Consider the following 15,895-nt stretch of genomic DNA (forward strand, 5'->3'; position numbering starts at 1 on the left):
CACAGTGGGAACAATGGCGGTGATCTCGGAATTTACCCGGGATCGGCTGGTGCCCATCATGGCAGAGACCGGCACTCTAAGGGTAACAACTGGACAGTGAGTAAAAACCTTGAACCGCAACTACTGAGTCAGCCCTTCATTGCCGTTGCCGTTACCCCGCGTTCCGGCGCCAATGGCCACCACTACCACCTCCATCATCCTCCCTGGGGCCTAGCTTCACCTGTGGGAAGCTGAACCATCCTAGCTGCGACACCAATCCCTAATCCCTGGCCGCACATCGCAGGGCCCAACCTCCAACACTCCTTCATCCTCATCATCCCACCATCCCATCATCCAACCCTTTTTGATGTACACCTTGGGGCCACAAAGTCGGGCAGGGCCACCTGTGACATCCCAGACCGACATCACCGGCCCGGCGACGAATATTTAACTCCTTCCCCATGGGTGCTACAGATACACTATGTACAGTTTATCTCCATGTAGCTGAATAATCTGCTTTTGGGTTCCCTGCCTGCATTACAGGTCAAAATTACCAAATCATCTTAAATCTACTGATCTGGGAAATGATTCAGTGGTAGAGCTGCTGCCTGCACACAAGGAGCTGTAAAGCAGCAAGGAGTGGTGAGATGAAGTCAGGACATAAGCCCTTATTGCTGGCACAGCGGGATGGAGCCTTCTACTTGGAACAGTCTTGCTGACTTTTGGAGAGTTGGGAGTTATACATACATAACATGGATATTCAGCTGATTTTCCATCATAAACTTGAAAAATTGCAGCATGTTACAGGAGCAGCATAGATTGGACATTACCTAAAATCTCATTCACTGTGCTGGTCCTGTAATATGCCTTCATTTTTCTCTTCTGTAAGTTTGTGATGGAAAATCAGCTGCATAGCTGTATCTTGTAGGTATATCCTTTTAGAAACAAGCCTAAACTAGGTGAACACATGAAGGCCACAATTCATTTCTGAACAATGTCTTGTTGAAGAGTGTGTTGAAATAAAAAGTACTTTTTCTTACCATTTCTGGTTAATTCATGGCACTAGGCACTTTAAAGCAGTATTCAGTATTTATTTTGTCATTCATTATTTAAGGTATAAATAGCACAACAAAATACTAGGCACCTTATAATTTATACTACATTAAACATTTTTTGTAAAGTTTTTTACCTTTTGTACCCTATTGAATATCTCGGTATAATTCATGAGTTTGTATTTTTAATAATTTTAGAACATGGTAAATAGTAGTCTGCACTCTAAAATTAAATTTATATCTTCTATTTGTATTATTATTAGAATTTCCTGCTTGGCCCAATATCCTAATCATGTTTTGTTGGGACTATCCCTTTTTGAAATATTGCATGTATACCCTGGTTATCTAAAATTGTTTTTTAAAAATGTTTGTAATAAAATATATATATAATTTTATATTATATCTTTGATTTTTTTGTCACTTCTGACTCCTGGAAGTGGAGACCTGCCTTTCTCCATTTCAAGGGAGTCTTTCTGATAAAATTATAACTAATGAGTGACTTTTTCTAATAAGGGATTTTTGAAGTTCTATAACTATTATATGCTCAATTTAATATTAGTAAAATAAAATAAAGATATAGTACCTATTTTATGACAGATATTACAGAATATGACTCACCTGTTTTTTTACATATAGCATCAGAGATATTAAGAAAAATGTTCATTAATTCATTGAACTGTTTAACAAAGAACCATTTGCCTTTGGATCCTGCCATTGTTTTTAGTTCATCTTCATTGGCTTTATCTATTCCAATTGCTAATATTGTGATCCCAGCTTTTTCAAGAGATTGTGAAGTTTTATTAAGTTCAGCACGATCATGAGAGTCCCCATCAGTTATAACCATAAGATACTGAGGGACTCCTCTCTGTTGCCGACTGCCATGCTGCTCACTAAAGAATCCCTTGGAAAACCGTAAGGCTTTAGCAGTGTATGTATCTCTTCCTGTTTGTTTATCCTTTTCAATAGCTTCAATAATAGCATTTTTATTGCTGAATGTATTTAGGTAGAACATCTTATAGGGGTTATCTGCGTATTTCAGAGCTCCAATTTGAACTTTATCTGGTGCAACATCTGATTTATTCACAAAGGACATCACAAATGATTTCATTATTTCTTCCTCCTCATAGTCAATACTACTTGATGTATCAATCACGAAAACAATGTCCGCCTGTTGTATTCTTGGACACTCTGTGAACAGACAGAAAGAATATTTTCAGTATTTTCATTTCTTAAAAAAAAAATGGAAAAAAGAATAAATCATTTTTGTCACCTTTTCAAACCAAAGATTTATCACACATGCTAATTATTTTTTTTAGGTCATAAAAAGTACATTTTTGTACAAATAAATAAAAACTATAGCCCTTGGCAAACGTTTCAAAAGTTAAGTTGTTGCATCCTGAAAGATATTCATAGCATATTACTGGTATATGCCATCAATGAGTAATTGGCAATAATCCTGTGCTTCTGAGTCTTAAAGGGAGAGATTAGAATCCATTTTTGCCTCCCCCGTCTCTATTTTATGTTTCAAATCCACCACATAGCATCTTTACACCACAACTCGCCTACACAGTTCCCAATGGCTCCTAAATTTCTGAGGGACCGAGAACTATCCTAAACCCCAACACATCTCCGCGCAGTCGCAATCGTAGAAAACATGTAGTACAACCATAGCTTGCTACTTGGCACAGAAAGTAGCCTTCTTTCTTCAAGGTCAAGGGTGTACAAAAACCCTGCTTGTATTCCAGTAAAGTAGAATCATTTTGTGGAACACTACACAGGTGTCCTACTTCTTGATTCTCCAAGCTCGTTTATCATATCTCTAATTTGGCCATGCACATCAACTCTAATGGGTCTGTGGCGCCCACAGTGGCCATACATATTGGATAGTTTTTGACCACACACTGCTAGATATTTACACCCAGCAAAACGTAGATGTGTTTTGAACATTAATAGGTGACTATATTTTTCCTAAATGCCTCTGCCAGCGGCTTGTCAACTTGCTCAAACATCCTTTTCATCCGCAGGTCCTGACCGGCGGGGCTGTGAGTCTCCTCCACTGGAGACCACAGAAGAACACAGCTGCCCGTACCGATGATCCAGGCACGGGCTGGTGCAGTCTTTTTCTTCTGTTCTCCCTGCAGAGAACACTAGTGACTCCACAGTAAACAATTGACATGCTGCGGCTCGGAAAGACGCACCGAAGGTCAGTGTCTGCTGTGGAAAAAACAAGCACAGTTGGCACCGGATTTCTAGAAATCCCATCTACTGTGCTTGTACTGTACAACACAGCATTTTGGACACAGCTGAAGCATGCTGCATCCAAAATGCTGCAGACATTGATTGTGGGCACAGAGCCTAAAGGGGGCTTTACACGCTACGATATCATTAATGTTTTATCGTCGGGGTCACATTGTAAGTGACGCACATCCGGCGTCATTAACGATATCGCAGCGTGTGACACTTACCAGCGACCTTAAGCGACCTCAAAAATGGTGAAAATCGTTCACCATGGAGAGGTCGTCCCAAAGTCAAAAATCGGTAAGAGTTGTTTATCCAGGTGGTTCATCGCTCCTGCGGCAGCACACATCGCTGTGTGTGACACCGCAGAAGCGAGGAACGACTCCCTACCTGCCGCCGGCCACAATGCGGAAGGAAGAGGTGGGCGGGATGTTTACATCTCGCTCAGCTCCGCCCCTCCACTTTGATTGGCCGGCCGCTTAGTGACGTCGCTGTGATGCCGAACGTCCCTTCCCCTTGAAGGAGGGATTGTTCGGCAGTCACAGCGACGACGCCGACCAGGTAAGTGCGTGTGACGCTGCCGTAGCGATAATGTTCACTGCGGCAGCGATCACAAACAATTGCATGCGCGACGGGGTCGGGTACTTACTCGCTCGATATCGCTACAAATTGCTAGCGATATCGCTACCGTGTAAAGCCCCCTTTAAGGTTTGCTATAAATGCAACTGTAGAAAGTTACACTGAAAAAGATGTTCTAGATCATGTAAACGCAAAGTTGCCCCTGGAAAGCAAGATCACCAGACAGAAACCAAAGGTCTCATGGTTGGATAACATCAAGAATGCCACAGGAAGGAACATAAAGCAACTGAAAGAAGTCTCGTAAGACAGAGATGCATAGTGAGATCTGACCTACAGAGACTGCAATGGTCAGACATTACTGCATGAATAGAATTGAGTAAGATACATATACAAGACCTTCAAAAAGTATTTATAGCTGTGAACTTTTCCACAAACTTAAATATATTTTATTAGGATCTTATGTGATATACCAATACAGAGTAACAAGTATTTGTGAAGTGTAAAGGAAATGATACAGGAAAATTGTTAATTGTTATACATGCAACCGACCCGCTCCTGTCTGGAGAGTGTGAGTCTGTGCCGGATCATTCAATGAGACACTCGCGCTAGTTCCACGCGAGGCACTGGCAAGTGTGACTCTGGCCTTACTAGTCTTTTGGGCTAGGTCTCTCTACCAACTTTGCACAGCTAGAGGCAGAGATTTTTGCCTATTCTTATTTGCAAAATAGCTCTAGCTCAGTGAGATTGAATTGGGATTTGGGAGAAATGCTTCAGTCTTGCTACAGATTTTCAATGGGATTTACATCTGGACTTTTAACTTCTACACCCCCAGCTGATTTTCTGTTCTTCGTTTCCAATTTTTCCTCCCCTTCTTCCAAGGGTCATAACTTTATTTTTTCCATCATTATAGCCATACAAGGGATTTTTTTTGCAGGATGAATTGTACTTTTCAACGACACCATTCATCCTCCACTAGAAAAAGGAAAAAAAATCCAAGTGCAGTGAAATTGCAATCGCATGAGTGTTTTCATTTTATTTACCATGGTCACTATTTTTAAAAACTGACCTGGCAATATGATTCCCCAGGCCAGTGCAAGTTCGTAGATACCAAACATGTATAGTTTTACTTTTATCTAAGTGGTAAAAAAAATTCTGAAGTTTGTAAAAAAAAAAAAAAAAAAAAAAAAAAAAAAAAAGAATTGCGTTTTTGTTGCAATATTCTGAGACACATAGCGTTCTCATTTTTCTGGATCTGTGGCTCACTGACAGCTTATTTTTTGAGTCTTGAGCTGATGTTTTTAATTCTATAATTTTTGGGTAGATGCAATGTTTTGATCACCTGTTATTGACTTTTAATGCAATATTGCGGAGACCAAAAAACCATAATACTGGCATTTGGAATTTCTTTCTCTCTACGTCATGTACCAATCAGGTTAAATGATTTTATTGTTTGATAGTTTGGGTATTTCTGAAAGCATAGAATACCAAATATGTGTATTTTTTATTATTATTGTTTTATTTTCAATGGGGAAAAATGGGGATGATTTGAACTTTTAGGTTTGTTTTTTTTAATATTTTTTAAAACTCTCTTTTTAATTTTTTTTTACTGGGTTTTACTTGTCCCCCTAGGGGACTTCATGATTACACTGATCACTTATGCTGATCAGAGCGGTGCTTCAGCATTGCTCTGATCAGGAGAAATTCTGTGATCATGTGAGTCCCTCCGCTCTGTCGGCATTCACAAGTAGTGAGTCATTGCAGTGACAGGGGTCATTATCTGCCCTTCTTGGCAATATGTTGTTGCCCCGTGATTGCATTAGGGAGCCGCCAATGGCCTCAGGGAACGGTGCAATACCCAGCTGGAGCTTGTTAGATCACGCTGTCAGAGTTTGACAGCTCGATCTATGGGGCTAAAAGGCATGGGCGGGGATTACCATGAGCTGGCCATCGCAGCTCATGGTAACTGGACAGACACGGCCAAGACATACTAATTCCTCCTTGGCCGTCAAGGGGTTAACTGGGCAATTCAAACACATGAATATGCTTTGATATAAACCATTTTATTGCAGCTTTGATGGTATGTTTACGGTCGTTGTCCTTATGGAAAATGAACCTGGGCCCCAGTCTCAAGTCTTTTGCAGCATCTAACAAGTTTTCCTCCAGGATTACCCTTTATTTAACTCCATCCATCTTCCTTTCACACAGAGATTTTTTACAAACTTCACTGACTGTCATGGAGCAGTCATGTTCTGTTCAGACTACAGATCCTGACACTTTACCCGATAACTTCTCTGGTATCTGTGATCAATGCAGGGAGATTCAGGCTTGACCTGCACAGTGGTAATTCATAGGCAGGCTAGCAAAAGTTAATCTTTGCTATTCTTCTTCTTGGCCTCTTTTAATCACATGTTGTGGGGAAGCCAATCACATCTGCACCCCTCCTATATATGCTGGCTAGATCCTTCCACCTGTGCCAGCTATAGTTCATCTTAGCTGGTCTGGTGAGGTGTTGTGATACATCTATCTGGTGGTTGTTATACTTGTTGCTGAGTGCTTTTGTGGATTTAATCCTTGTTGCCTTGTTTTTACCTTCTTGCATTTGTTTTTCCCCTTAGTCTCTTTGTCTATTCCTGTGTGTGTGCAGAGTGTCAGAGTTTTGGATTTCCCTTGCCTGTCTTTATGTGTTTTGAATCACACTCCTGCCCTATCCTTCCCTGGAGGAGAAGGTATTAGATTAGTACTGGTCAGGAGCATAGCCATGCAAGGGGCTCAGGCATCTCCAAAATTAAGTAACCGTGAGGTTAGAGTTAGCCTAGGGTCTCATAGTGTGAGGGACAGCATAGGAGTCCCTGTCCCACGCTGTCCTAACAGGCAGTTTGTGACACTTCCCTTCAACTCTGACTTGCGTCCCTGTCCTTGCTGAAGAAAAGCATCTTCACAGAGTAATGCTGCCACTACCATGTTTGACGGTGGGGATGGTTTTTCAGGGTGATGTGCATTGTTATTTTTAGTGTTCCACATTGCATTTTGCATTTAGCCCCAAAAGTTCTACTTTAGTCTCATCTAACTAGAGTACCTTGTTCCACATGCTAGCTGTGTCCCATACATGGCTTTTTGCAAGTTGTAAATATGACTACTTATGGTTTTGCTTTCATAAATGGCATTCTCCTTGCCACTCTTCCATAAAGACCAGATTTGTGGAATATACAACAAATAGTTCTCCTTGGACAGCTCCTCCAAAGTGACCATGGGCCTCTTGGTTGCTTCTCTAATTAGTACTTTCCTACTTTAGATGTCTTGGCAAGTTTGCAGTTGTGCCATAAGCCTTCCATGTTTGGATAATTTATTGAACAAAGGTACATGAGATATTCAGAGGCTGAAGTATTTTTATTACAATCCAACCCTGCTTTAGTCTTCTCCACAACTGTATCTCTGACATGTCTGGTCTGTTTCTTGGTTTTCATGATGCTGTTTGATCCCTAATGTTCTTCAACAAAACTCTGAGGTTTTCACAGAACAGCTGTAGTTACATTGAAAATGTATTACACACAGGTGGACTGAATTTACTAATTAGGTGACTTCTAGAGGCAATTGGTCATTTTATTTAGAGATACAAGTCTAATACAAATGAACGCCACAATTTTCTGATTTATTTTTTTAAGTTATTTAGAAAACCTCTTATCATTTTCTTTACACTTGACAAATACTTGGTACTTAGTGCTGGTATATAACATTAAATCACAATAACATACATTTAAGTTTGTGGGTGTAACGTGAAAAAATTTGGAAACATTCACTGGTAATGAATATTTTTTCAAGGCACTGTAATAGAACTGGAATTATAACAAATGAAGGGTGTATAATTGGAATTAGTCCAGCACCTCAGTTATTATCACATGACCAGGACCGAGCATGTTCGATCTCGGCAGGTCCAATCCTCTGAAGCTAATCAACGAAAAGAAGGATCTGGCAGTAGCTTGTTTTTCTCTCCCCACTAATATAAATATACATTCTCACCCATACTGTTAAGAGGAGGACCTCATATTTTTCAATGTATATATATTATAGTACAGGTATAGAACTAGACATTTGTATATGTACACTGACCTTCTTTACAGATGTCAAAAAGCAGTTCTTCTTCTTTAAACTGCAACATTTCAAAAGACTCCACATAATGTACTTGACCTGCAGGCCCACTTATTACTTCTAGTTGGGTTTTATTCGCATTGAAAATACCTATGGAGATAATGTTCACGTTATCGTTCCTCAAAGACTCAGATGGAGGTTTAACATCATCTTGAGCTTTTCCATCTGTTATAAGCAAAAGCAGCTTTTTCACATTAGGTCTAGCACCCTTGGTTGATGTGAAGTACTGGGACACAAATTCTAAAGCTTTCCCAGTGTATGTTTTTTTTTTCATGAATGTCATTTTATTGATGGCTTCCAAGATAATAGCTTTGGTTCCATCCTTGTTTAACGATAGCACCGGCACGTTGACATCACTGAATTGGACAATACCAAACTGTACGCTATCCGGACCAACATCTGTTTTCATAACCAGGCTTTTCATAAACGCCTGAATTTTCATAAAGTTTTCTTCGCGTATGCTTCCAGAACTGTCAACTAGGAACATTATATCAGCCTGAACCTTTTGGCAAACTATAAAGACAAAAATAAAAGTTAGTTTTACTAGTATTAAATGAATATATAGTATTCATTCTTAATTGTTTTGTAATATATTGCTTAGTTTACCTTCACCAGAACAGATTTCATTGACTATCAGATCTTTTATGTCTTTCAATGCATCAAAATTGTTTACAAAATAGACCCTTTTGAGGTCTCCTGCGATTTCCCGTAACTGAGTCTGGTTGGCTTCTTTAACTCCAATTGCATACATATTTACATTGTTTTCCCTGAGAATGGCGGCAGCCTCCTTGACGCTATCTTGAGATTCTCCATCTGTAAGAACAATAAAATATACAGGCACATTCCCTGGCCTAGTATTAGTGTGGTCTAATATTATTTTCCTAGTGGAATTTATTGCTTCTCCTGTGTTGGTTCCTCTACCAAGTTGTCTGATGTTATGTATTGCCAGTTTCAATTGGATTTTATTGTAATTATTACCAATGCCAATCTCCAGTTGACTGCTATCAGAGTACTGTGCAGCTGCAAAGCGGACCTTATGAGGCCCAATTTCAAACATATCTATTAGCTCCCCCAGAAATGTCTTCATCTCTATAAAGTCCGCAGGATTAATACTTCCAGAGCTATCAATGAGCAAATAAAAATCAGCTACCTCTGTCTTCTGACATCCTGCAAAGAAATATTATAACATTTAATAAATATTTCAACTGACAGTCAATTTTCAATATTTAAATTAGATTAAAATACATAACAGTGCCAAATAGATGGTAAGCTTAATTCCTTTGTGTTTCTCGCCAGACTGAAAATATTTTATTTTTTGTCAGTTTTGATTTCTATGTTTTGTTTCCATAAGAACAACTGCTCTCCACATTTTGTGATCTATTAGGGTTCAGATGAACAGCTTCACCTACTGGTGTACACTGACGGAACAGGTCCAATATGTAAGAACAAAATTTGAGCCCTTTCAAGTCCAACACTTCAGCAGAGTGCACAATTACACCTGCTTTGAAGGTGGATAGGGCCCCCGTTACCTATTGGGCCCCAATAATGACATGTCCACATCCGGCTTCCCCTGTAAATGCTTATGATTAGTGATGGGCAAGCATGCTCGGCACTGTTCAATACTCAATCGAGCATCGGTGTGCTCAAGACGCTTGTTACTCGATTGAGTAATGCGGGTGCTCGAATACCATGCTCAAGTTGAGCTCCTCATGTTTTGCGGCTGTTAGACAACCAATAAACAATAAAGATGCGGGGATTTGCCTGCCATTCATTTAATGCAGTAGCAATGTTGGCTAATGGCTACTAGCGTATTGTGATTGGCCAGCCACATCGCATCAGGGGGTCTTATATGAGACCCGTGGGCACGTTGCTCGACACACTGTCCTCTGGAAGCAGTTCAGGGAGAGATGATACTTACAGGAGGCAGAAATTAGAATAGAGCAGAGTTTGTACACATACACCCTTTAGTGCCTTTCATGAGGCAGTAAATTGTGTTTTTAGCCTTGTTTAATGTAATAAAGTAATAAATTATTCAAAATAACGGCATGGGGTCTATTCTATTTCTGATAACCAGCCAAGGTAAAGCAGACACCTGCATACAGATATTATCAGGCTAGGAGGGTCCAAGGATATTGGGCTCTTCCCAGCCTAAAATACCAGACTGCAGTCACTTCAGAATTGGTGCATCCATTAGATGCGCCAAATTCTGGTGCTTTGGCTGGCTCTCCCTGATTGTCCTGGTGAGGTGGCAATCAGGGTAATTATTCTGGGGGGGTTTGTCAGCTATGTAGCATCAGCTAGAATCAAGCTCAAGGGTTAGTAATGGAGAGACATCTATCAGACACCACATAGCTAACCCAGTAAGTAAGAAGAAAAAAAAAGACACACACAAATAGTTTAATCGAATAAAGACTCCCCCGCACTATCCCTATTCACCAATTTATTATAAAAAATGTTCCCACAAAGCTCCTCCGTTATAATCCACGATCCATGAATGCAGTTGCGGTCGACTTTGATTAGCGGTAATGTATGACTATTCACATGCACTGGATAGTGATGACGACTCTCAACAGAGCTGTCAGCTCTACAATGCTCTGAGTTTCAGCCAGCGGCTCTGCTGACTACCTGGCCCCTGTGAATAGCTGTACTTTATTGCTATTCACTGTCGCCCTAGCTGTATTCATAGACTTTGGACTATGACGGAACTTTGTGGGAACATTTTAGATAATAAATTGGTGGGATAGTGTGGGGGAGTCTTAACCCCTTAACGACCGCGGGCAGTAATATTACGTCCTAGCGGTCATAATTTTACTGCCCGCGGTCTGCCGCCGGTAGCATGATTTTCACAGCTGAGATGTGTGCCTGCTAGGCACGAGCAGAAACGTTATCTGCTCATGCCGTTTAACCCCTTAAATGGCGCTGTCAATATGTGACAGCGCCATTATAATCGTGATTGTGGTAAGCTTTTACTTACCGCCCGATACCGGAAGTCACGTGATGTGACGTGATCACGTGACTTCCGGTGGTTGTCATGGTAGCACAGGGTCATTTGATGACTCCTGTAGTACACATGAATTACTTTCAGTTTCACTCGGCCCGGAGCCGAGTGAAGCAGAAAGTGAGATTATCTGCTGTTTACAGCTGTGTAGCTGTAATCAGCAGATAGGGCAGAGCGATTGGATTGCTGATCCATATAGCCCCCTAAGGGGACTAGTAAATTAAAAAAAAAAGTTAAAAATAAAAGTTTTAAAAGTTTTTAAAAAAACCCTAAAAGTTCAAATCACCCCCCTTTCGCCCCATTGAAAATTAAAGGGTTAAAAAAATAAAAAATATACACACATTTGGTATCGCCGTGTTCAGAAACGCCCGATCTATCAAAATATAAAATCAATTAATCTGATCAGTAAACGGCGTAGCGGCAAAAAAATTCCAAACGCCAAAATTACGTTTTTGTGTCGCAACAAATTTTGCGCAAATTGTAATAACAGGCGATCAAAATGTAGCATCTGCGCAAAAACTTTACAGTTAAAAACGTCAGCTCAAGATGCAAAAAATAAGCCATCAATGAGCCATAGATCCCAAAAAATAAGAACGCTACGGGTCATGGAATATGGCGGAAAATGTGAGCAACTTTTTTAGGACAAACTTCCGATTTTTTTTAACCCCTTATATAAAAGTAAACCTATACATGTTTGGTGTCTACGAACTCGCACTGACGTGAGGCATCAACACATCAGTTGTACCATATAGTGAACACAGTGAATAAAATATCTCAAAAACAATAGTGCTATTGCACTTTTCTTGCCATTTTTCTGCATTTGGAATTTTTTTGCCGTTTTCCAGTACACTATCATAAAACGTATGGTTTCATTTAAAACTACAGCTCTCTCTTCAAAAAATGAGCCCTCACATGACCATATTTACGGAAAAATAAAAAAGTTACGTCTCTCAGAAGAAGAATGGCAAAAAAAAAACGGAAAGCGAAAAATCGGCCGATCGTGAAGGGGTTAATTCAAATAAACTTTTCCTGTGTCTTTTTTTTCTTTTTTCTTACGGGGTTATTAATGGGGGTAATTGATGGACACCTTTCCAATTATTAACCCTAGGGCATGATGGCAGCTGACATTACACTGCTGACATCAACCCCGCAAAAATATTACCCCGATTGCTACTGTACCAGGGCAATCAGGAAAAAATGGGCAGAATTGGCATATCTAATGGGATGTGATAATTCTGAGATGGCTGCGCAGGGGTGGGATTCAATTTTTTAACAACAGGTTCCCTATTTGTGTTTGGAAACCACGCCCATTTTAAAACCACGTCACATTTGGATGCCACACCCAGTTTGTTAACCACACCCATTTTCACGCAGTTTCCTCAACCACAAAATACAAGTAAAGGTAACTAAGAATAAAAGAACTTTAGCATTCTTACCCTTCCTATACCTTCTCTGATAGTCTAATTGCCTCATGTCGTGTACTAGTTTTATAGTCAAACAGTCAGTCATTTCTTAGCTTAGCATATTGTATTAAAGGGTTTTTGTACAATTTTTAAAAATGAGTACTAAAGGAACCATGTTCAAAAAGGAAAGCACTATCTCTACATCTGTAGCTCAACTGCCTACTGCACCCAATCTCTGGCCTCAGCAGCCACAGGCCAAATATGTGCAAATAACTAACAAGGCAAAGGGATGACTGAAATAGTCAGGATATCATTCCATAAAGATAAAAAGCTTCTCCACTCTTTTATCAGCCCCTATCAATGTTGCTAATGTGTTGGGAAAAAAAAAAAGCATCACTTGGAGCTGTGCCCGTCTGCTTTTTTTTTTTTAACTAGACGCATTAAGGACATTGATAGGGGCTGATAGAATGTATGGAATGATATCCTGACTGCTTCAGTCATCTCTTTGCCTCATTGGTTATTTGCACATATTTGGCCTGTGGCTGCTGAGGCAAGAGATTGGGTGCAGTAGGCAGTTGAACTACAGATGTACAGGAGATATAAAGGGTAAGAAAAAATATGAGCACTCACCGGTTGTTTGCTGTGTGAAAAAAACCTTTTATTCAGGCATCGGAGTTACATGCTGTGCAAGGAGGGGAGAGGGAAGGAACAGGCAGCACGTGTAGACGACGATCGTTTCGCACACCTGCGGTGCTTCATTGGGTCTGACTAATTGTGACATCACATACTGATATTTAAATTAGTGGGTCAAGCTGTCATCAAAAGGGGAGTGATTAAAACAATGTTAAAAACAAAACCTATACAGGTGATGTGACAAACTAGAGAGTGCAATGTACGGCAGGCAACAAGGCAAATAGAAATTCATTTAGCCTAAAAAGATTACTAAGTCATTTTTATCATTGAAGCCAATTTGGCTCATAGCCTTGTATCTCATGATGTATTGAGCTTCTTTGCGGAGCAATAGTTTATGGGTGTCACCGCCCCCTACTGGTGTTTCCACCAGTTCCAGTCCAGCAAAGGTTAAAAAATTACAGTCTGCATTATGTGTAGTTATCATATGATTGATCAATCGAGTAGCACCTATCCCCATGGAGATGGAATTCCGATGTTCTCTGAACCTTATAAACAGTGGTCTAATTGGCTTCCCTATATAAAAAAAGCCGCAGGGGCAGAAGACAATATAGACCACCATTTTGGTTCTGCATGTAATTAGTTGTTTCGTTGTGTGCCATACATCGACTACTCTAAAGGATTTTTCTGTTACATGATATTGACAAAAGGAGCAGTTTCCACATCTGTGGTTACCCACTGGTCCTATGCGATGCAACCATATATTGGGGGGAACGTACCGTTTTTTAACCAAGACATCTCCAATATTTTTTTTACGTCTATAGGAGATAAGGGGTCTATTACTGGCTATCTCTGATAATTCTTTTTCTTTTTCTATAATATGCCTGTTCTTATTAATGATGGATCGAATGATCTTATCCATCGGACCGTATTTGAAATTAAACACAAAACGATGTTGTGTTTTAGCTTGTGTTTCCATATTATTAATCTGGGGATGTCTTGGTTGTTTTTTTCTATTCCTTATAGCATTTTTTTTCCCAGGCTCGTTCCTGTGCCAATACAATCTCAGACCGTGGGTAGCCACGTTCCAAAAATCTCAGTGTCAGATCATCAATTTGTTTGGACAGCCTCACTGGGTCATTATTAATTCTATAAACTCGCAGGAACTGACTGTATGGTATCGATTGAAGGGCATGTCTGGGATGTGCTTTTATGATGTAGTAATGTGTTTACTGCTGTGGGCTTTCTATACAGTTTGCGTGTAATTTTTCCCTCTATGACAGACAACCTTACGTCTAAAAATTCAATGATTTGGTCACCAAACACGGATGTGAAGAACATATTATATTTATTCACGTTTAGATACCTCACGAATGCCTCCAAGTCAGCCTGGTCCCCATCCTATATAATCAGTACATCATCTACAAAGCGTAGATATTTTCTGATGTGTTTTATATATGGGTTTCTGATATTATAAATGAGTTCTTCTTCCACTGTAGCCAGGTATAAATTCGCAAACGTGCATGCTACAGGAGTTCCCATAGCTACTTCGCTATGCTGGAGGTACCAGGTGTTGCCGAACTTGAAGGCATTATGTGATAGGACAAAGTCCAAAGATTCTTCTATGAATTTAATCTGCGCTGGGCTTTCCCCTATCTTTTTTAGTCTATCAGTGATTACATTAACCCCGAGTTGTTGTGGTATGTGGGTAAATAAACTTTCAATGTCCAGGGAGACCCATTTAAAAGAGGGCTGCCACTCAAACTTTTCGAGTTGTTGGACTAAATCCCCTGTATCTCTAACAAACGAAGGGATGCAGAAGAGCAATGGGTGCAGCAACCAATCTAAATATTTAGAAAGTGCTTCTGTTAGTGAACCTACCCCTGATACAATGAGTCTCCCTGGTGGTGCAATTGTGGACTTATGAATTTTAGGGACCGCATACCAGTGTGGTTTATTTGGAAATAGGGGTAAAAGTTTTTCCGCTCTGTTTTTGGTTAAGTAGCCTGAAGCTACCTGTTTATTTAATAGGGTACGAAGTTTTTCTTTGAACTTAGTGGTGGGATCACTTTTCAGTGTTTTATAAACCTCAACATTATCTAACTGGGAATGTGCTTCCTTTAGATAATAGTCCGTGTTTAGCAGCACAGTGGCACCGCCTTTATCTGCTTTTCTTATTGTCAAATTATTTAGAGATTGTATTTTTTTCAAGGCATGTTTTTCAGCGGTGGACAGGTTGTCTGGCAGGGAGGGATATTTTACAGCTCGGATTTCACGGAGCACGATTTCCTGAAACAGGTCTATATTATTTCCTTGTGTTACAGGAGGAAAAAAGGTGGATTTTATTCCATCAGTGAAAAATGAGGAATGGCTCTTTTTAGTATTTTGATCCGCATCAGTCTCTTCAGCTGTGGGATCGATATTGTCATCCACAATGCTTAATAACAGCATTGCGTCAGATTTCACAGACATAGATTCAAGATCATTGTAGCAGAACCCAATAGGGTCACTGCTAAATTGTTTCTCTACTGAAGAGGCCGTCACTGGATTTCTCTGCATATTTTTAGTAGCAAAAAACTTTTTTAAGTGTAACTTGCGACAAGCTTTAAAAAGGTCAATCTCAAAGTCCACTATATCAAAAGGCTCCGGGACACAAAAATTGAGTCTCTTTTCCAACACGGCTATCATCTCTGTGTCCAATACATGGTCAGTAAGATTGAATCTTTTCTGTTTCGTCGGCTGGATTAGGCTCTCCACGCTACTTTCTTCCTTTTGCCTGTCAAAGCTGTACTTGCGTTTGCCTCGACCTCTCCTCGTGCATCTTCTAAAAGGTTACTCTGTTGCTTGAATGTAGTATCCTCACTGAGCCT

General features: G+C 40.1%; 1 protein-coding gene across 1 annotated transcript in view; it reads right to left on the reverse strand.

Moving 5' to 3' along the window:
• LOC142243953 (collagen alpha-6(VI) chain-like) overlaps positions 1–15,895 on the reverse strand; it is a 229,864-nt gene that overhangs the window by 194,508 nt on the left and 19,461 nt on the right. Inside the window, exons 3-5 of the mRNA XM_075316146.1 lie at positions 8,601–9,161; positions 7,956–8,507; positions 1,650–2,219 (exon numbers count right to left, since the gene is read on the reverse strand). Of these exons, the coding sequence (XP_075172261.1) occupies positions 1,650–2,219; positions 7,956–8,507; positions 8,601–9,161 (1,683 nt within the window). The remainder of the gene's footprint in view (positions 1–1,649; positions 2,220–7,955; positions 8,508–8,600; positions 9,162–15,895) is intronic.

This window comes from Anomaloglossus baeobatrachus, chromosome 6 (assembly GCF_048569485.1).
Source record: "Anomaloglossus baeobatrachus isolate aAnoBae1 chromosome 6, aAnoBae1.hap1, whole genome shotgun sequence".
NCBI classification, from domain to species: Eukaryota; Metazoa; Chordata; class Amphibia; order Anura; family Aromobatidae; genus Anomaloglossus; species Anomaloglossus baeobatrachus.